Here is a 22,500-nt window from a genome sequence, read left to right on the forward strand (position 1 = left end):
CTATATCTCCCTCTAGGGGCAGTTTCCCTATATCTCCCTCGGGAGGCAGTGTCCCTATATCTCCCTCTAGAGGCAGTGTTCCTATATCTCTCTCTAGGGTCAGTGTCCCTATATCTCCCTCGAGAGGCAGTGTTCCTATATCTCCCTCTATGGGCAGTGTTCCTATGTCTCCCTCTGGAGGCAGTGTCCCTATGTCTCCCTTGAGAGGCAGTGTCCCTATATCTCCCTCTAGAGGCAGTTTCCCTATATCTCCCTCTGGAGGCAGTGTCCCTATATCTCCCTCTAGGGTCAGTGTCCCTATATCTCCCTCTAGGGGCAGTGTCCCTATATCTCCCTCTAGGGGCAGTTTCCCTATATCTCCCTCTGGAGGCAGTGTCCCTATATCTCCCTCTGGAGGCAGTGTCCCTATATCTCCCTCTAGGGGCAGTGTCCCTATATCTCCCTCTAGGAGCAGTGTCCTTATGTCTCTTTCATGGGGCAGTGTCCCTATATCTCCCTCTGGAGGCAGTGTCCCTATATCTCCCTCTAGGGTCAGTGTCCCTATGTCTCTCTCTAGGGTCAGTGTCCCTATATCTCCCTCTAGGGGCAGTGTCCCTATATCTCCCTCTAGAGGCAGTGTCTCTATATCTCCCTCTAGAGGCAGTGTCCCTATATCTCCCTCTAGAGGCAGTGTCCCTATATCTCCCTCTAGGGGCAGTGTCCCTATATCTCCCTCTGGGGGCAGTGTCCCCATGTCTCCCTCTAGAGGCAGTGTCCCTATATCTCTTTCATGGGGCAGTGTCCCTATATCTCCCTCTGGGGGCAGTGTCCCTATGTCTCTCTCTATGGTCAGTGTCCCTATATCTCCCTCTAGGGGCAGTGTCCCTATATCTCCCTCTAGAGGCAGTGTCTCTATATCTCCCTCTAGAGGCAGTGTCCCTATATCTCCCTCTAGAGGCAGTGTCCCTATATCTCCCTCTAGGGGCAGTGTCCCTATATCTCCCTCTAGAGGCAGTGTCCCTATATCTCCCTCTGGGGGCAGTGTCCCCATGTCTCCCTCTAGAGGCAGTGTCCCTATATCTCTTTCATGGGGCAGTGTCCCTATATCTCCCTCTGGGGGCAGTGTCCCTATGTCTCCCTCTAGGGGCAGTGTCCTTATATCTCCCTCTAGGGGCAGTGTCCCTATATCTCCCTCTAGAGGCAGTGTCTCTATATCTCCCTCTAGAGGCAGTGTCCCCATGTCTCCCTCTAGAGGCAGTGTCCCTATATCTCTTTCATGGGGCAGTGTCCCTATATCTCCCTCTGGGGGCAGTGTCCCTATGTCTCCCTCTAGGGGCAGTGTCCTTATATCTCTTTCATGGAGCAGTGTCCCTATATCTCTTTCATGGAGCAGTGTCCCTATATCTCCCTCTGGGGGCAGAGTCCCCTTCTCTTCTCCTTCTTCCTCTACTGTCCCCCTCAGAGGGCTCTCCTGCCCAGGTCCCTAACCTGTCTCCCTCTCCCCTCCTCAGAGCCCTCCCCGGCCATGGACCTTGGTCCTACCTTGGGTTTGAAGAAGTCCAGTTCTCTGGAGAGTCTGCAGACGGCCATGTCAGAGGTCAGGAAGAATGAGCCCCTCCCCTTTCACAGGCCACGCCCCCACATGGTCAGGGGGAGGGGCTGCAACGAGAGCTTCAGAGCGGCCATTGACAAATCTTACGACGGACCAGCTGATGAAGATGATGGTAAGATATCAGAGATAGAGAGACACACACACACATACTCCCTCTCGCGCACCAACCCTCTAACCTTCCAACACTTAACGTGTCTTAACGACTGACGACAGGACACAGAAGACAGGATATGTGCCCACTGTCCACAATATGAGGGGGGATCTATGGGATAGCTACAAAGAAGTTAAAATATGATGTGTCCTAATATTCAAATCCCAGAATGCAGTATAACTGCAGTACACTATATTGATTACAGCTTGACGTCATCAGAGTGCGTAGCTGAATCACTCGGTTGGTTATTTTAACTAAAACAATAACCAATCTTCATTTTTTTGCGTGGATTCCGCGACGTGGTGAGCTTTTAACAGCAAGGACCGCGATTTCTTGTCCCGGTATCCCGCTTAACAGACAGGTTGAAGCTTGACAGATTCGCTAAGCTGCTAGCCATCAAGCTAACAAAGTTAGTCCCAAAGGAGTTTTCCACTGAAGTCCTCTTTGTCTGGAGATGTAAATAGTTCTAGAGCTGTAGGAGATGGGAACAGTTCTAGAGCTGTAGGAGATGTAAATAGTTCTAGAGCTGTAGGAGATGTAAATAGTTCTAGAGCTGTAGGAGATGTAAATAGTTCTAGAGCTGTAGGAGATGGAAACAGTTCTAGAGCTGTAGGAGATGTAAATAGTTCTAGAGCTGTAGGAGATGTAAATAGTTCTAGAGCTGTAGGAGATGTAAATAGTTCTAGAGCTGTAGGAGATGTAAATAGTTCTAGAGCTGTAGGAGATGTAAATAGTTCTAGAGCTGTAGGAGATGTAAATAGTTCTAGAGCTGTAGGAGATGTAAATAGTTCTAGAGCTGTAGGAGATGTAAATAGTTCTAGAGCTGTAGGAGATGTAAATAGTTCTAGAGCTGTAGGAGATGTAAATAGTTCTAGAGCTGTAGGAGATGTAAATAGTTCTAGAGCTGTAGGAGATGTATCTACTACACTTTGTTTTGGGGACAAACCGGATCACTCAGAGTTCCAATGCTGTAGTTGTTTGATTGCTGAGGATTACAGGCTTGAGGAGGCTTCCTTGATCACGCAGGTCGCCAGCCTACGTATGAAACTGGGGAAAACTCAGAGTGGCATGTTGACCTTTTCTACGCCGGTGGCTGGATGGCTTTCGCACATGTTGGATGCACCTAGTGGTTAGAGACAGGTAGCCTAGTGGTTAGAGACAGGTAGCCTAGTGGTTAGAGACAGGTAGCCTAGTGGTTAGAGACAGGTAGCCTAGTGGTTAGAGACAGGTAGCCTAGTGGTTAGGGACAGGTAGCCTAGTGGTTAGAGACAGGTAGCCTAGTGGTTAGAGACAGGTAGCCTAGTGGTTAGAGACAGGTAGCCTAGTGGTTAGAGACAGGTAGCCTAGTGGTTAGAGACAGGTAGCCTAGTGGTTAGAGACAGGTAGCCTAGTGGTTAGGGACAGGTAGCCTAGTGGTTAGAGACAGGTAGCCTAGTGGTTAGAGACAGGTAGCCTAGTGGTTAGGGACAGGTAGCCTAGTGGTTAGAGACAGGTAGCCTAGTGGTTAGAGACAGGTAGCCTAGTGGTTAGAGACAGGTAGCCTAGTGGTTAGAGACAGGTAGCCTAGTGGTTAGAGACAGGTAGCCTAGTGGTTAGAGACAGGTAGCCTAGTGGTTAGAGACAGGTAGCCTAGTGGTTAGGGACAGGTAGCCTAGTGGTTAGGGACAGGTAGCCTAGTGGTTAGAGACAGGTAGCCTAGTGGTTAGAGACAGGTAGCCTAGTGGTTAGAGACAGGTAGCCTAGTGGTTAGGGACAGGTAGCCTAGTGGTTAGAGACAGGTAGCCTAGTGGTTAGAGACAGGTAGCCTAGTGGTTAGGGACAGGTAGCCTAGTGGTTAGAGACAGGTAGCCTAGTGGTTAGGGACAGGTAGCCTAGTGGTTAGAGACAGGTAGCCTAGTGGTTAGGGACAGGTAGCCTAGTGGTTAGGGACAGGTAGCCTAGTGGTTAGAGACAGGTAGCCTAGTGGTTAGAGACAGGTAGCCTAGTGGTTAGAGACAGGTAGCCTAGTGGTTAGAGACAGGTAGCCTAGTGGTTAGAGACAGGTAGCCTAGTGGTTAGGGACAGGTAGCCTAGTGGTTAGAGACAGGTAGCCTAGTGGTTAGGGACAGGTAGCCTAGTGGTTAGAGACAGGTAGCCTAGTGGTTAGGGACAGGTAGCCTAATGGTTAGAGACAGATTCTTCAGAATTAGCAACTAGCATTAGGCGGTAAAATCAAAACATTTTTGTTCCACATCCAACAAGACATATCGGTTCAGGGATGAACATGGCGTAGGAGTGACGCCATCTGATGTGAGACAAAGCCCAAAAACCCAACATAAGTAGCAAACTTCCTTGGCCAGTACAACACTGATCAAAACACTTTTACTACTTCAGACAGACACCAACAGTTGGTCTTACTCCTCTTGGCAGCCAGCTAAATCCTCACACTAATAATGGCTGAAGTCATTTTGTGGCCTGGCGATTGATTTTTCTTCCTTTTTTGGGGGGATGTCGGGCCGGGGTGCTGCAGATGAGAGAGAACGAGAGAGAGAGGGGGTGGGAGAGAGAGAGGGGAGAGGGTGGGAGGGAGAGAGAGAGATGGAAAGATGGAGATGGCGGGAGAGAGAAACAAGAGAGAGAGAGAGAGGATAGATCCAGATCAAGAGAGAAAACAAGAGGAGAGAGAGGGAGGAGAGATGGGGATGGAGGGAGAGACAGATAGATGGAGAGAGAGAGAGATGGGGATGGAGGGGGAGAGTGGGAGGGAGGGAGAGAGATTGAGAGAGATTGTGAGAGACGGATCTAGAGAGAGAGAGAGATAGATCTAGAGAGAGAGAGACAGATATATCGAGAGAGAGAGAAACAGATAGATGGAGAGTGAGAGAGATGGGGATGGAGGGGTAGAGTGGGAGGGAGGGAGAGAGAGACGGGGATGGAGGGGGAGAGTGGGAGGGAGAGAGGGAGAGAGAGATGGGGATGGAGGGAGAGAGATTGAGAGAGAGAAATGGGCTGGCTAGTGACAGGGAGATAAAGATCCTGCTGGCATGTCCATCTGTTACTGGCCAGACGTCCACAGTGAGTCTGAGATGACACAAGGCTGCAGGGAAAAGAGTAGTGTGGAGTGAACGATCAATGTGGTCCTTTATTCACCTCTACCCCTGTCTGGCTGTCACCCTGTCTCTCTGAGGTCTGTCTGTCTGGCTGTCACCCTGTCTCTCTGAGTCTCTCTGAGGTCTGTCTGGCTGTCACCCTGTCTCTCTGAGTCTCTCCGAGGTCTGTCTGGCTGTCACCCTGTCTCTCTGAGTCTCTCTGAGTCTGTCTGGCTGTCACCCTGTCTCTCAGAGGTCTGTCTGGCTGTCACCCTGTCTCTGAGTCTCTCTGAGGTCTGTCTGGCTATCACCCTGTCTCTCTGAGGTCTGCCTGGCTGGCTGTCACCCTGTCTCTCTGAGGTCCGTCTGGCTGTCACCCTGTCTCTCTGAGTCTCTCTGATGTCTGTCTGGCTCTCACCCTGTCTCTCTGAGGTCTGTCTGGCTGTCACCCTGTCTCTCTGAGTCTCTCTGAGGTCTGTCTGGCTGTCACCCTGTCTCTCTGAGTCTCTGAGGTCTGTCTGGCTGTCACCCTGTCTCTCTGAGTCTCTCTGGGGTCTGTCTGGCTGTCACCCTGTCTCTCTGAGTCTCTCTGAGGAGGTCTGTCTGGCTGTCACCCTGTCTCTCTGAGTCTCTCTGAGGTCTGTCTGGCTGTCACCCTGTCTCTCTGAGTCTCTCTGAGGTCTGTCTGGCTGTCACCCTGTCTCCTGAGGTCTGTCTGGCTGGCTGTCACCCTGTCTCTCTGAGGTCTGTCTGGCTGTCACCCTGTCTCTCTGAGTCTCTCTGAGGTCTGTCTGGCTGTCACCCTGTCTCTCTGAGTCTCTCTGAGGTCTGTCTGGCTGTCACCCTGTCTCTCTGAGTCTCTCTGAGGTCTGTCTGGCTGTCACCCTGTCTCTCTGAGGTCTGTCTGGCTGTCACCCTGTCTCTCTGAGGTCTGCCTGGCTGGCTGTCACCCTGTCTCTCTGAGGTCTGTCTGGCTGTCACCCTGTCTCTCTGAGTCTCTCTGAGGTCTGTCTGGCTGTCACCCTGTCTCTCTGAGTCTCTGAGGTCTGTCTGGCTGTCACCCTGTCTCTCTGAGTCTCTCTGAGGTCTGTCTGGCTGTCACCCTGTCTCTCTGAGTCTCTCTGAGGTCTGTCTGGCTGTCACCCTGTCTCTCTGAGGTCTGTCTGGCTGTCACCCTGTCTCTCTGAGGTCTGTCTGGCTGTCACCCTGTCTCTCTGAGTCTCTCTGAGGTCTGTCTGGCTGTCACCCTGTCTCTCTGAGGTCTGTCTGGCTGTCACCCTGTCTCTCTGAGTCTCTCTGAGGTCTGTCTGGCTGTCACCCTGTCTCTCTGAGTCTCTCTGAGTCTCTCTGAGGTCTGTCTGGCTGTCACCCTGTCTCTCTGAGGTCTGTCTGGCTGTCACCCTGTCTCTCTGAGTCTCTCTGAGGTCTGTCTGGCTGTCACCCTGTCTATGAGTCTCCGAGGTCTGTCTGTCTCATGGTGGGCATGTGTTTCATCCATACCGTAGACCACCATGTAACAGAATATTACATCCATTCTCTTCTCCAACTGGAAAATCAGGTCAGAAATAAAGAACTTCTCTGTCTCTCTTCTCTCTCTCTTTCTCTCGCTGTCATGTGGGAGTTTGTTGCTTGGTGAAATAGCTAGCTGGGGTTTTAAAGCTAAACAGAAGAAGCCTAGCGTCTGAATGAGAGAGATAACTCCATACATTCAGCCCACACTCATTCCCTGTAGAGCAGTCATGTTAAAATACACCATGTTTCATGACAGACAAGCCCTGCTCCTCTGCTGACGTTCTCTCTCTCTCTCTCTCTCTCTCTCTCTCTCTCTCTCTCTAACTCTCTCTCTCTCTCTCTCTCTCTCTCTCTCTCTCTCTCTCTCTCTCTCTCTCTCTCTCTCTCTCTCTGTCTAACTCTGTCTAACTCTCTCTCTCTCTCTGTCTAACTCTCTCTCTCCCCCTCTCTCTCTCCCCCTCTCTCTCTCTCTCTCTCTCTCTCTCTCTCTCTCTCTCTCTCTCTCTCTGTCTCTCTCTGTCTCTCTCTGTCTCTTCTCTTTCTGTCTCTCGCTCTCTCTCTCTCTGTCTAACTCTCTCTCTCTCCCCCTCTCTCTCCCCTCTCTCTCTCGCTCTCTCTCTCTCTCCCCCTCTCCCTCTCTCTCCCTCTCTCTCTCTCTCCCTCCCTCTCTCTCTGTCTCTCTCTCTCTGTCTCTCTGTCTCTCTCTCTCTCTCTCTCTCTCTCTCTCTCTCCCTCTCTCTCTCTGTCTCACTCTCTCTCTGTCTCTCTCTCTGTCTGTCTCTCTGTCTCCCTCTCTCTCTCTCTCTCTCTCTCCCTGTCTCTCTCTCCCTCTGTCTCTCTCTCTCTCTGTCTCTCTATCTTTCTCTCTATCTGTCTCTCTCTATCTGTCTCTCTCTCTCTGTTCTCTCTCTCTCTCTGTCTCTCTCTCTGTCTCTCTCTCTCTCTCTCTCTCTCTGTCTCTCTCGCTCTCTGTTTCTCTCTATCTCTCTCTCTCTGTCTCTCTGTCTCTCTCTCTCTCTGTTTCTCTCTCTCTGTCTCTCTCTCTGTCTCTCTCTCTCTCTGTGTCTCTCTCTCTCACTGTTTCTCTCTCTCTCTCTCTCTCTGTTTCTCTCTCTCTCCCCATGGCACACATTAATTCCAACAGAAGTTAGAGTAGTGAATTGATACGGGCACGGCTGTGATGTGTTTAAAGCTGGTATTATTCATTAACACAGTAGATCCACAGAGGACCGTTCAGCGAGAGAGACACTCTAATATGCATCAGAACATGCTTTTTGTTCGACACGCACTGCAGCTCAACGTAAATTAATCCTGAGGACACAAAGCATGGAGAGGAGGGGTGGGCTCCTATCACTACTATATATCCTTTACAGCACTATATCCTTTCACTACGCTATACGCTTTACAGTGCTATCTCCTATCACTACTATATATCCTTTACAGTGCTATCTCCTATCACTACTATATATCCTTTACAGCACTATATCCTTTCACTACGCTATACGCTTTACAGTGCTATCTCCTATCACTACTCTATACCCTTTACAGTACTATCTCCTATCACTACTATATATCCTTTACAGCACTATATCCTTTCACTACGCTATACGCTTTACAGTGCTATCTCCTATCACTACTCTATACCCTTTACAGTACTATCTCCTATCACTACTATATATCCTTTACAGTACTATCTCCTATCACTACTATATATCCTTTACAGTACTATATCCTTTCACTACGCTATACGCTTTACAGTGCTATATCCTATCACTACTCTATAAAATCTAAATCAAATTGTATTTGTCACATGAGCCAAGTACAATAGTGAAACAGTGAAAACTAACTAACCCGAACCAACAATGCACTTTTCAGCAAATACACAAAAAAAAAACGTAACAGAATTAAATTAAGAGATAATAACAAATAATTAAAGAACAGTAAATAACAGCAGAGTCAATGTGGAGTCTATATACAGGGTATTACGGTACAGAGTCAATGTGGAGGCTATATACAGGGTGTTACGGTACAGAGTCAATGTGGAGGCTATATACAGGGTGTTACGGTACAGAGTCAATGTGGAGGCTATATACAGGGTGTTACGGTACAGAGTCAATGTGGAGGCTATATACAGGGTGTTACGGTACAGAGTCAATGTGGAGACTATATACAGGGTGTTACGGTACAGAGTCAATGTGGAGGCTATATACAGGGTATTACGGTACATAGTCAATGTGGAGGCTATATACAGGGTATTACGGTACAGAGTCAATGTGGAGGCTAGATACAGGGTATTACGGTACAGAGTCAATGTGGAAGCTATATACAGGGGGTACCAGTACAGAGTCAATGTGGAGGCTATATACAGGGTGTTATGATACAGAGTCAATGTGGAGGCTATATACAGGGTGTTATGATACAGACTCAATGTGGAGGTTATATACAGGGTGTTATGATACAGAGTCAATGTGGAGGCTATATACAGGGTGTTACGGTAGAGTCAATGTGGAGGCTATATACAGGGTATTACGGTACAGAGTCAATGTGGAGGCTATATACAGGGTATTACGGTACAGAGTCAATGTGGAGGCTATATACAGGGTATTACGGTACAGAGTCAATGTGGAGACTATATACAGGGTGTTATGATACAGAGTCAATGTGGAGGCTATATACAGGGTGTTATGATACAGACTCAATGTGGAGGTTATATACAGGGTGTTATGATACAGAGTCAATGTGGAGGCTATATACAGGGTGTTACGGTAGAGTCAATGTGGAGGCTATATACAGGGTATTACGGTACAGAGTCAATGTGGAGGCTATATACAGGGTATTACGGTACAGAGTCAATGTGGAGGCTATATACAGGGTATTACGGTACAGAGTCAATGTGGAGGCTATATACAGGGTATTACGGTACAGAGTCAATGTGGAGGCTATATACAGGGTATTACGGTACAGAGTCAATGTGGAGGCTATATACAGGGTATTACGGTACAGAGTCAATGTGGAGGCTATATACAGGGTGTTACGGTACAGAGTCAATGTTGAGGCTATATACAGGGGGTACCAGTACAGAGTCAATGTGGAGGCTATATACAGGGTATTACGGTACAGAGTCAATGTGGAGGCTATATACAGGGTATTACGGTACAGAGTCAATGTGGAGGCTATATACAGGGTATTACGGTACAGAGTCAATGTGGAAGCTATATACAGGGTATTACGGTACAGAGTCAATGTGGAGACTATATACAGGGTGTTATGATACAGAGTCAATGTGGAGGCTATATACAGGGTGTTATGATACAGAGTCAATGTGGAGGCTATATACAGGGGGTACCGGTACAGAGTCAATGTGGAGGCTATATACAGGGGGTACCGGTACAGAGTCAATGTGGAGGCTATATACAGGGGGTACTGGTACAGAGTCAATGTGGAGGCTATATACAGGGGGTACCGGTACAGAGTCAATGTGGAGGCTATATACAGGGGGTACTGGTACAGAGTCAATGTGGAGGCTATATACAGGGGGTACTGGTACAGAGTCAATGTGGAGGCTATATACAGGGGGTACCGGTACAGAGTCAATGTGGAGGTTATATACAGGGTGTACCGGTACAGAGTCAATACACAGAGGTACCGGTACAGAGTCAATATACAGGGGGTACCGGTACAGAGTCAATGTGGAGGCTATATACAGGGGGTACCGGTACAGAGTCAATACACAGAGGTACCGGTACAGAGTCAATATACAGGGGGTACCGGGTTAACTGGCTGTGTGTCTCTCCTCTCCAGATGACCTGTCAGACCAGAGTTCGGGACGGGACACCCCTGCCAGCGGCTCCTCTCGCCAGGGCGTGGGGGAAGAGGAGAGGCAAGACAAGAAGAAGGCCAAAGGAACGAAGAAAGAGAAGCAGTCCAACAGTAAAGGAAAGAAGATAACTGAGGACGTGGACGAGTCAGACAAGAAGGCCAAGAAGAAGAAAGGTTTTGGTTTACTGAGGTGAGGCCATTTCCTGTCGTGTCCATTCATGTCTTCAGTAAGGACTGCCATGTCCATTAATGTCTTCAGTAAGGACTGTCATGTCCATTAATGTCTTCAGTAAGGACTGTCATGTCCATTAGTGTCTTCAGTAAGGACTGCCATGTCCATTAATGTCTTCAGTAAGGACTGTCATGTCCATTAGTGTCTTCAGTAAGGACTGTCATGTCCAGGAATGTCTTCAGTAAGGACTGTCATGTCCATGAGTGTCTTCAGTAAGGACTGTCATGTCCATTAGTGTCTTCAGTAAGGACTGTCATGTCCATTAGTGTCTTCAGTAAGGACTGTCATGTCCATTCATGTCTTCAGTAAGGACTGTCATGTCCATTCATGTCTTCATAAGGACTGTCATGTCCATTAGTGTCTTCAGTAAGGACTGTCATGTCCATTCGTGTCTTCAGTAAGGACTGTCATGTCCAGGAATGTCTTCAGTAAGGACTGTCATGTCCATTAGTGTCTTCAGTAAGGACTGTCATGTCCATTAGTGTCTTCAGTAAGGAATGTCATGTCCATTAGTGTCTTCAGTAAGGACTGTCATGTCCATTAGTGTCTTCAGTAAGGAATGTCATGTCCATTAGTGTCTTCAGTAAGGACTGTCATGTCCATTAGTGTCTTCAGTAAGGACTGTCATGTCCATTAGTGTCTTCAGTAAGGACTGTCATGTCCATTCGTGTCTTCATAAGGACTGTCATGTCCATTGGTGTCTTCAGTAAGGACTGTCCTGTCCATTCGTGTCTTCAGTAAGGACTGTCATGTCCATGAGTGTCTTCAGTAAGGACTGTCATGTCCATTAGTGTCTTCAGTAAGGACTGTCATGTCCATTAGTGTCTTCAGTAAGGACTGTCATGTCCATTCATGTCTTCAGTAAGGACTGTCATGTCCATTCATGTCTTCATAAGGACTGTCATGTCCATTAGTGTCTTCAGTAAGGACTGTCATGTCCATTCGTGTCTTCAGTAAGGACTGTCATGTCCAGGAATGTCTTCAGTAAGGACTGTCATGTCCATTAGTGTCTTCAGTAAGGACTGTCATGTCCATTAGTGTCTTCAGTAAGGAATGTCATGTCCATTAGTGTCTTCAGTAAGGACTGTCATGTCCATTAGTGTCTTCAGTAAGGAATGTCATGTCCATTAGTGTCTTCAGTAAGGACTGTCATGTCCATTCGTGTCTTCATAAGGACTGTCATGTCCATTGGTGTCTTCAGTAAGGACTGTCATGTCCATTAGTGTCTTCAGTAAGGACTGTCATGTCCATTAGTGTCTTCAGTAAGGAATGGCATGTCCATTAGTGTCTTCAGTAAGGAATGGCATTTCCATTATTGTCTTCAGTAAGGACTGTCATGTCCATTAGTGTCTTCAGTAAGGAATGGCATTTCCATTATTGTCTTCAGTAAGGACTGTCATGTCCATTCGTGTCTTCAGTAAGGACTGTCATGTCCATTCGTGTCTTCAGTAAGGACTGTCATGTCCATTAGTGTCTTCAGTAAGGACTGTCATGTCCATTCGTGTCTTCAGTAAGGAATGTCATGTCCATTAGTGTCTTCAGTAAGGACTGTCATATCCATTCGTGTCTTCAGTAAGGACTGTCATGTCCATTAGTGTCTTCAGTAAGGACTGTCATGTCCATTAGTGTCTTCAGTAAGGACTGTCATGTCCATTCGTGTCTTCAGTAAGGACTGTCATGTCCATTAGTGTCTTCAGTAAGGACTGTCATGTCCATTCGTGTCTTCAGTAAGGAATGTCATGTCCATTAGTGTCTTCAGTAAGGACTGTCATGTCCATTCGTGTCTTCAGTAAGGACTGTCATGTCCATTAGTGTCTTCAGTAAGGAATGTCATGTCCATTAGTGTCTTCAGTAAGGAATGTCATGTCCATTATTGTCTTCAGTAAGGACTGTCATGTCCATTCGTGTCTTCAGTAAGGACTGTCATGTCCATTCGTGTCTTCAGTAAGGACTGTCATGTCCATTAGTGTCTTCAGTAAGGACTGTCATGTCCATTAGTGTCTTCAGTAAGGACTGTCATGTCCATTCGTGTCTTCAGTAAGGACTGTCATGTCCATTAGTGTCTTCAGTAAGGACTGTCATGTCCATTCGTGTCTTCAGTAAGGAATGTCATGTCCATTAGTGTCTTCAGTAAGGACTGTCATATCCATTCGTGTCTTCAGTAAGGACTGTCATGTCCATTAGTGTCTTCAGTAAGGACTGTCATGTCCATTAGTGTCTTCAGTAAGGAAGTCATGTCCATTAGTGTCTTCAGTAAGGACTGTCATGTCCATTAGTGTCTTCAGTAAGGACTGTCATGTCCATTAGTGTCTTCAGTAAGGAATGTCATGTCCATTAGTGTCTTCAGTAAGGAATGTCATGTCCATTAGTGTCTTCAGTAAGGACTGTCATGTCCATTCGTGTCTTCAGTAAGGACTGTCATGTCCATTCGTGTCTTCAGTAAGGACTGTCATGTCCATTAGTGTCTTCAGTAAGGACTGTCATGTCCATTCGTGTCTTCAGTAAGGAATGTCATGTCCATTAGTGTCTTCAGTAAGGACTGTCATGTCCATTCGTGTCTTCAGTAAGGACTGTCATGTCCATTCGTGTCTTCAGTAAGGACTGTCATGTCCATTCGTGTCTTCAGTAAGGACTGTCATGTCCATTCGTGTCTTCAGTAAGGACTGTCATGTCCATTAGTGTCTTCAGTAAGGAAGTCATGTCCATTAGTGTCTTCAGTAAGGACTGTCATGTCCATTAGTGTCTTCAGTAAGGACTGTCATGTCCATTAGTGTCTTCAGTAAGGACTGTCATGTCCATTAGTGTCTTCAGTAAGGACTGTCATGTCCATGAACGTATTTGGTATTTTATTAGGATCTCAATTAACTGTTGCACAAGCAGCAGCTACTCTTCCTGGGGTTCCACATGTAACATGAAACATAATACAGAACATCAATAGACATGAACAGTTCAAGGACAGAAATACATACCATTAAAAAATGGCACACGTAGCCTACATATCAATACATACACACAAACTATAATAGTTTAGTCCAGTAGGGGAGAGGCGTTGTGCCGTGAGGTGTTGCTTTATCTGTTTTTTGAAACCAGGTTTGCTATTTTTTTTAGCTACATGAGATGGAAGGAAGTTCCATGCAATTAGGGCTCTATATAATACTGTACACTTTCTTGAATTTGTTCTGGATTTGGGGACTGTGAAAAGACCCCTGGTGGCAAGTCTGGTGGGGTAAGTGTGTGTGTAAGTTGACTATGCAAACAATTTGGGATTTTCAACACATTAATGTTTCTTATAATATATCTAACATGTAATATCTAACAAGTAATCTAACAACGTCACAACTACCACCTTATACACACAAGTGTAAAGGGATAAAGAATATGTACATAAAGATATATGAATGAGTGATGGTACAGAGCGGCATAGGCAAGATACAGTAGATGGTATCGAGTACAGTATATACATATGAGATGAGTAATGTAGGGTATGTAAACATTATATTAAGTGGCATTGTTTAAAGTGACTAGTGATACATTTATTACATCCTATTTTTAATGATTAAAGTGGCTAGAGATGAGTCAGTATGTTGGCAGCAGCCACTCAATGTTAGTGGTGGCTGTTTAAAAGTCTGATGGCCTTGAGATAGCAGCTGTTTTTCAGTCTCTCGGTCCCAGCTTTGATGCACCTGTACTGACCTCGCCTTCTGGATGATAGCGGGGTGAACAGGCAGTGGCTCGGGAAGGCGCTGATGCGCCTTCTTCACGATGCTGTCTGTGTGGGTGGACCATTTCAGTTTGTCTGTGATGTGTACGCCGAGGAACTTAAAACTTACTTCCCTCTCCACTACTGTCCCGTCGATGTGGATAGGGGGGTGCTCCCTCTGCTGTTTCCTGAAATCCATGATCATCTCCTTTGTTTTGTTGACGTTGAGTGTGAGGTTATTTTCCTGACACCACACTCCGAGGGCCCTCACCTCCTCCCTGTAGGCCGTCTCGTCGTTGTTGGTAATCAAGCCTACCACTGTTTATGTCGTCCGCAAACTTGATGATTGAGTTGGAGGCGTGCGTGGCCACGCAGTCGTGGGTGAACAGGGAGTACAGGAGAGGGCTCAGAACGCACCCTTGTGGGGCCCCAGTGTTGAGGATCAGCGGGGTGGAGATGTTGTTTCCTACCCTCATCACCCGGGGGCGGCCCATCAGAAAGTCCAGGACCCAGTTGCACAGGGCGGGGTCGAGACCCAGGGTTTCCAGCTTAATGACGAGTTTGGAGGGTACTATGGTGTTGAATGCTGAGCTGTAGTCGATGAACAGTATTCTTACATACAGTGGGGGAAAAAAGTATTTAGTCAGCCACCAATTGTGCAAGTTCTCCCACTTAAAAAGATGAGAGAGGCCTGTAATTTTCATCATAGGTACACTTCAACTATGACAGACAAAATAAGAAAAAAAATCCAGAAAATCACATTGTAGGATTTTTAATGAATTTATTTGCAAATTATGGTGGAAAATAAGTATTTGGTCAATAACAAAAGTTTAAATCAATACTTTGTTATATACCCTTTGTTGGCAATGACAGAGGTCAAACGTTTTCTGTAAGTCTTCACAAGGTTTTCACACACTGTTGCTGGTATTTTGGCCCATTCCTCCATGCAGATCTCCTCTAGAGCAGTGATGTTTTGGGGCTGTTGCTGGGCAACACAGACTTTCAACTCCCTCCAAAGATGTTCTATGGGGTTGAGATCTGGAGACTGGCTAGGCCACTCCAGGACCTTGAAATGCTTCTTACGAAGCCACTCCTTCGTTGCCCGGGCGGTGTGTTTGGGATCATTGTCATGCTGAAAGACCCAGCCACATTTCATCTTCAATGCCCTTGCTGATGGAAGGAGGTTTTCACTCAAAATCTCACGATACATGGCCCCATTCATTATTTCCTTTACACGGATCAGTCGTCCTGGTCCCTTTGCAGAAAAACCGCCCCAAAGCATCTGTCTCTCACCCACCATACCTGCCTGGTCCTGCATGTCTCTCACCCACCATACCTGCCTGGTCCTGCCTGTCTGGATGCCTGTCTCCCACCCACCATACCTGCCTGATCCTGCCTGTCTCTTACCCACCTTATCTGCATGGTCCTGCCTGTCTCTCACCCACCATACCTACCTGATCCTGCCTGTCTCTCACCCACCATACCTGCCTGGTCCTGCCTGTCTCCCACCCACCATACCTTCCTGATCCTGCCTGTCTCTCACCCACCTTATCTGCATGGTCCTGCCTGTCTTCCACCCACCATACCTGCCTGGTCCTGCCTGTCTCTCACCCACCATACCTGCCTGATCCTGCCTGTCTCTCACCCACCTTACCTGCATGGTCCTGCCTGTCTTCCACCCACCATACCTGCCTGGTCCTGCCTGTCTCTCACCCACCATACCTGCCTGGTCCTGCCTGTCTCTTCCTGCTCCTCCCTGTGGTCCATGAGAGAGAGATGGGGAGCGGCCCACTGCAGATCCCACTCTGCCTGTCTTCCTGCTCCTCTCTGTGGTCCATGAGAGAGAGATGGGGAGCGGCCCACTGCAGATCCCACTCTGCCTGTCTCTTCCTGCTCCTCCCTGTGGTCCATGAGAGAGAGAGATGGGGAGCGGCCCACTGCAGATCCCACTCTGCCTGTCTCTTCCTGCTCCTCCCTGTGGTCCATGAGAGAGAGAGAGATGGGGAGCGGCCCACTGCAGATCCCACTCTGCCTGTCTTGGACCCCTCATTAGAATGCAGCCTTGTTGTTCAGAAGAAACAGTGTTTTATGCACTAACCTTCTCTGTGGTGACGGGGCGACCCACTGAAAGGTCAGAGAGAGACAGTGTTTTTAATGGAATGGTACTTAAAAGAAGAGGGTAGGAAGGAGGCAGGGACACAGCAAGGATTAAGGAGGAGTCTGGATCCATTTGCAGATGTCTTTGTCCTGTTGATGTCCTATTACCATACTAGTGGTCTATTACCATCATTTTATAAACTCCTGTTCTCCGGCCTATGCACCATGATGGACCATATTAACTCCTCCCCCCCTCTCTCTGTCCCTTATTTACTTATCATGTCCTCCCTCAATTCAATTCAATTCAAGGGCTTTATTGACATGGGAAACACGTGTTAACATTGCCAAAGCAAGTGAGGTAGATAATATATAAAAGTGAAATAAACAATAAAAATTAACAGTAAACATTACACATACAGAAGTTTCAAAACAATAAAGACATTACAAATGTCATATTATATATATATACAGTGTTTTAACAATGTACAAATGGTAAAGGACACAAGATAAAATAAATAAGCATAGATATGGGTTGTATTTACAATGGTGTTCTTCGCTGGTTGCCCTTTTCTCGTGGCAACAGGTCACAAATCTTGCTGCTCTGATGGCACACTGTGGAATTTCACCCAGTAGATATGGGAGTTTATCAAAATTGGATTTGTTTTCGAATTCTTTGTGGATCTGTGTAATCTGAGGGAAATATGTCTCTAATATGGTCATACATTAGGCAGGAACTCAGGAAGTGCAGCTCAGTTTCCACCTCATTTTGTGGGCAGTGAGCACATAGCCTGTCTTCTCTTGAGAGCCATGCCTACGGCGGCCTTTCTCAATAGCAAGGCTATGCTCACTGAGTCTGTACAGAGTCAAAGCTTTCCTTAATTTTGGGTCAGTCACAGTGGTCAGGTATTCTGCCGCTGTGTACTCTCTGTTTAGGGCCAAATAGCATTCTAGTTTGCTCTGTTTTTTTGTTAATTCTTTCCAATGTGTTAAGTAGTTATCTTTTTGTTTTCTCATGATTTGGTTGGGTCTAATTGTGCTGCTGTCCTGGGGCTCTGTGGGGTGTGTTTGTGAACAGAGCCCCAGGACCAGCTTGCTTAGGGGACTCTTCTCCAGGTTCATCTCTCTGTAGGTGATGGCTTTGTTGTGGAAGGTTTGGGAATCGCTTCCTTTTAGGTGGTTATAGAATTTAACAGCTCTTTTCTGGATTTTGATAATTAGTGGGTATCGGCCTAATTCTGCTCTGCATGCATTATTTGGTGTTCTACGTTGTACACGGAGGATATTTTTGCAGAATTCTGTATGCAGAGTCTCAATTTGGTGTTTGTCCCATTTTGTGAAGTCTTGGTTGGTGAGCGGACCCCAGACCTCACAACCATAAAGGGCAATGGGCTCTATGACTGATTCAAGTATTTTTAGCCAAATCCTAATTGGTATGTTGAAATGTATGTTCCTTTTGATGGCATAGAATGCCCTTCTTGCCTTGTCTCTCAGATCGTTCACAGCTTTGTGGAAGTTACCTGTGGCGCTGATGTTTAGGCCAAGGTATGTATAGTTTTTTGTGTGCTCTAGGGCAACAGTGTCTAGATGGAATTTGTATTTGTGGTCCTGGTGACTGGACCTTTTTTGGAACACCATTATTTTGGTCTTACTGAGATTTACTGTCAGGGCCCAGGTCTGACAGAATCTGTGCATAAGATCTAGGTGCTGCTGTAGGCCCTCCTTGGTTGGTGACAGAAGCACCAGATCATCAGCAAACAGCAGACATTTGACTTCAGATTCTAGCAGGGTGAGGCCGGGTGCTGCAGACTGTTCTAGTGCCCTCGCCAATTTGTTGATATATATATATATATATATATATATATATATATATATATATATATATATATATATATATATATATATATATATATATATATATTGAAGAGGGTGGGGCTTAAGCTGCATCCCTGTCTAACCCCACGACCCCTCTTCCTTCCATCCCATCTTCCATCCATCCCCCTTCCCTTCTCCCTCCATCCCATCTTCCCTCCATCCCCCTTCCCTTCACCCTCCATCCCTCCTTCCCTTCTCCCTCCTTCCCTTCTACCTCCATCCCCTCTTCCCTTCTCCCTCCTTCCCTTCTCCCTCCTTCCCTTCTCCCTCCATCCCTCCTTCCCTTCTCCCTCCATCCCCTCAACCCTTCTCCCTCCACCCCCTTCCCTTCTCCCTCCATCCCCTTCCTCCCCCTTCCCTTCTCCCTCCATCCCCTCCCCCCCTTTTCCCCTTCTCCCCTTTTCCCCCCTTCCCTTCTCCCTCCATCCCCTCTTCCCCCTTCCCCCCTTCTTCCTTCTCCTCCATCCCCTCTTCCCTCCTTCCCTTCTCCCTCCATCCCATCTTCCCTCCATCCCCTCTTCCCTCCACCCCTCCCTCCATTCCCTTCCCTCCATCCCCCTCTTCCCTCCCTCCATCCCCTCTTCTCCCTCCATCCCTCTTCCCTCCATCCCCTTCCCTCCATCCCTCTTCTTCCCTCCATCCCTTCTTCCCTCCCTCCATCCCTCCCATCCCATCCCCTCCATCCCCTCCCTCCATCCATCTTCCTCCCCCTCCATCCCTCCCTCCTCCCTCCCCTCTTCCCCTTCTCCTCCATCCCCTCTTCCCTCCATCCTCTTCCCTCCTTCCTCCATCCCATCTTCCCTCCATCCCCTCTTCCCTCCATCCCTCCTTCCCTCCATCCCTCTTCTCCCTCCATCCCCCCATCTTCCCTCCATCCCTCCATCCCCTCTTCCCTCCATCCCCTCCCTTCCCTCCATCCCCTCCCCCTCTTCCCTCCCCTCTTCCCTCCCCTCCCTCCCTCCATCCCTTCCCTTCTTCCCTTCCCCCTCCATCCCCTCTTCCCCTTCCCTCCATCCCCTCCTTCCCTCCATCCCTTCTTCCCTCCTCCCCTCCATTCCCTCTTTCCCTCCATCCCTCCCCTCCCCCTTTCCCTCCCTCCATCCCCTCCCCCCTCCCCTCCATCCCCTCTTCCCTCCTTCCCTCCCCCATCCCATATTCCCTCCATCCCCTCTTCCCTTCTCCCTCCATCCCCTCTTCCCTCCCTCTCCCTCCATCCCATCTTCCCTCCATCCCCTTTTCCCCCTTCCCTCTTCCCTTCTCCCTCCATCCCCTCTTCCCTCCTCCTCCATCCCATCTTCCCTCCTTCCCTTTCCCTCCATCCCCCTTCCCTCCATCCCCTCTTCCCTCCTCCCTCCATCCCATCTTCCCTCCCATCCCCTTTTCCCCCTTCCCTTCTCCCTCCATCCCCTTTTCCCTCCATCCCCCCTTCCCTCCATCCCCTCTTCCCTTCTCCCTCCATCCCATCTTCCCTCCCCCTCCATCCCATCTTCCCTTCTCCCTCCATCCCCTCCCCTCCATCCATCTCTTCCCTTCTCCCTCCATCCCATCTTCCCCTCCATCCCCCTCCCTTCTCCCTCCATCCCCCTTCCCTTCTCCCTCCATCCCTCTCCCTCCCTCCTCCCTCCATCCCATCTTCCCCCCTCCATCCCCTTCTCCCTCCTTCCCTTCTCCCTCCTTCCCTTCTCCCTCCATCCCCCTTCCCCCTTCTCCCTCCATCCCATCTCCCTCCATCCCTTCTCCCTCCTTCCCTTCTCCCTCCATCCCCTTCTCCCTCCTTCCCTTCTCCATCCTTCCCTTCTCCCTCCATCCCTTCTCCCTCCATCCCTCTTCCCTTCTCCCTCCTTCCCTTCTCCCTCCATCCCCTCTTCCCTTCCCTCCATCCCCTTCCTTCCCTCCCCCTCCATCCCCTTCCCTCCCTCCTTCCCTTCTCCCTCCCTCCCTCCCCTCCTTCCCTTCTCCCTCCATCCCCTCTTCCCTCCTTCCCTTCTCCCTCCATCCCCTCTTCCCTTCTCCTTCCATCCCCTCTTCCCTTCTCCCTCCATCCCCCTTCTCCCTCCATCCCTTCCCCTCCATCCCCTCTTCCCTTCTCCCTCCATCCCATCTTCCCCTCCTTCCCTTCTCCCTCCATCCCATCTTCCCTCCTTCCCTTCTCCCTCCATCCCATCTTCCCTTCTCCTCCATCCCATCTTCCCTTCTCCCTCCATCCCCTCTTCCCTCTCATCCCCCTCTTCTTCTCTCTCCCTCCATCCCTTCCACTCCTCTCCTTCCCTTCTCCACTCCATCCTCTCTTCACCTCTTCCCTTCTCCCTCTCATCCCATCTTCCCTCTCCTCCATCCCATCTTCCCTTCTCCCTCCATCCCCTCTTCCCATCTCTCTCTCCTCTATCTCATCTATCTCCACTCCTCTATCTCATCTCGCTCCACTCATGTCCCCTCTCTCCACTCCTCTCCACTCCTCTCCCCTCTCTCCACTCATCTCATCTCTCTCCACTCCTCTCTCTCCAGTCTTCTGATCTCTCTCCACACCTCTCTCCACTCCTCTCCTCTCTCTCCACTCTTCTCCTCTCTTTCGACCCCTCTCTCTCTCCACTCTTCTCTCTCCACTCCTCTCCTCTCTCTCCACTCTTCTCCTCTCTTCTCCCCTCTCTCTCCACTCTTCTCTCTCCAGTCCATCTCCCTCTCTCCACTCCTCTCCCCAGTCTTCTCCATCTCTCTCTCCACTCATCTCTTTCTCTCCACTCCTCTCCTCTCTCCCCTTCTCTCTTTCCACCCCTCTTCTCTCTCCACTCCTCTCTCCTCTCCCTCCTCTCTCTCCACTCTTCTCCTCTCTTTCGACCCCTCTCTCTCCACTCTTCTCTCTCCAGTCCTCTCCCCTCTCTCTACTCCTCTCCCCTCTCTCCACTCCTCTCTCCACTCATCTCCTTTCTCTCCACTCCTCTCTCTCTTTCGACCCCTCTCTCTCCACTCTTCTCTCTCCACTCCTCTCCTCTCTCTCCACTCTTCTCCTCTCTTTCGACCCCTCTCTCTCCACTCTTCTCTCTCCAGTCCTCTCCCCTCTCTCTACTCCTCTCCCCTCTCTCCACTCCTCTCTCCACTCCTCTCCTCTCTCTCCACTCCTCTCCTCTCTTTCGACCCCTCTCTCTCTCCACTCTTCTCTCTCCACTCCTCTCCTCTCTCTCCACTCTTCTCCTCTCTTTCGACCCCTCTCTCTCCACTCTTCTCTCTCCAGTCCTCTCCCCTCTCTCTACTCCTCTCCCCTCTCTCCACTCCTCTCTCCACTCATCTCCTTTCTCTCCACTCCTCTCCTCTCTTTCGACCCCTCTCTCTCCACTCTTCTCTCTCCACTCCTCTCCTCTCTCTCCACTCCTCTCTCTCCACTCTTCTCCTCTCTTTCGACCCCTCTCTCTCCACTCTTCTCTCTCCACTCCTCTCCTCTCTCTCCTTACTCTCCCCTGTAGTTCTGAATCATATGTATTAACTGGGAGGATACAGTGTCTGTCTGATGATTGGGTGTATTTCTACACCCTCACGCCTTGTTCTGCCTCTCTCCCTTTGGTCTATTTGGCTCCTAATGCACTGGGGAAATCACCTGACTTGTAGCTAGTCCCTCTCCCTCACTATGAGCTACTGCTGGGAGGATAAACTACTGCTGGGATGCTGACCTACTGATGGGATGACCTACTCCTGGGTGGATAACCTACTGCTGGGAGGATGACCTACTGATGGGATGACCTACTGATGGGATGACCTACTCCTGGGTGGATAAACTACCGCTGGGATGATGACCTACTGATGGGATGACCTACTGATGGGATGACCTACTGATGGGATGACCTACTCCTGGGTGGATAACCTACTGCTGGGAGGATGACCTACAGATGGGAAGACCTACTCTTTGGAGGATAACCTACTGCTGGGATGATGACCTACTGATGTGATGGCCTACTGATGGGATGACCAACTGCTGGGAGGATGACCTACTGCTGGGTGGATGACCTACTGCTGGGATGATGTTCTACTCCTGGGTGGATGACCTACTGCTGGGATGATGACCTACCCCTGGGAGGATAACCTACTGCTGGGAGGATGACATACTGCTGGGTGGATGACCTACTGATGGGATGATGACCTACTGCTGGGATGATGACCTACTGCTGGGATGATGACCTACTGATGGGATGAGGACGTACTGCTGGGATCATGATCTACTGCTGGGATCATGATCTACTGCTGGGATGATGACCTACTGATGGGATGATGATCTACTGCTGGGATGATGACCTACTGCTGGGATGATGATCTACTGCTGGGATGAGGACCTACTGCTGGGATGATGACTTACTGAAGGGAGGATGACCTACTGATGGGAGGATGACCTACTGCGGGGATGATGACCTACTGATGGGATGAAGACCTACTGCTGGGATCATGATCTACTGCTGGGATGATGACCTACTG

At 48.9% G+C, this 22,500-nt stretch overlaps 1 protein-coding gene across 9 annotated transcripts in view; it reads left to right on the forward strand.

Annotated features, from left to right (window-relative positions):
- The window catches only part of pard3bb (par-3 family cell polarity regulator beta b), a 359,080-nt gene that overhangs the window by 272,858 nt on the left and 63,722 nt on the right, over window positions 1-22,500 (forward strand). For all 9 annotated transcript variants that reach the window (XM_042320041.1, XM_042320039.1, XM_042320042.1 and 6 more), the window contains 2 exons: window positions 1,491-1,703; window positions 10,124-10,331. In XM_042320041.1, the coding sequence (XP_042175975.1) occupies window positions 1,491-1,703; window positions 10,124-10,331 (421 nt within the window). The remainder of the gene's footprint in view (window positions 1-1,490; window positions 1,704-10,123; window positions 10,332-22,500) is intronic.

Source organism: Oncorhynchus tshawytscha, linkage group LG03 (assembly GCF_018296145.1).
Source record: "Oncorhynchus tshawytscha isolate Ot180627B linkage group LG03, Otsh_v2.0, whole genome shotgun sequence".
NCBI lineage: Eukaryota > Metazoa > Chordata > Actinopteri > Salmoniformes > Salmonidae > Oncorhynchus > Oncorhynchus tshawytscha.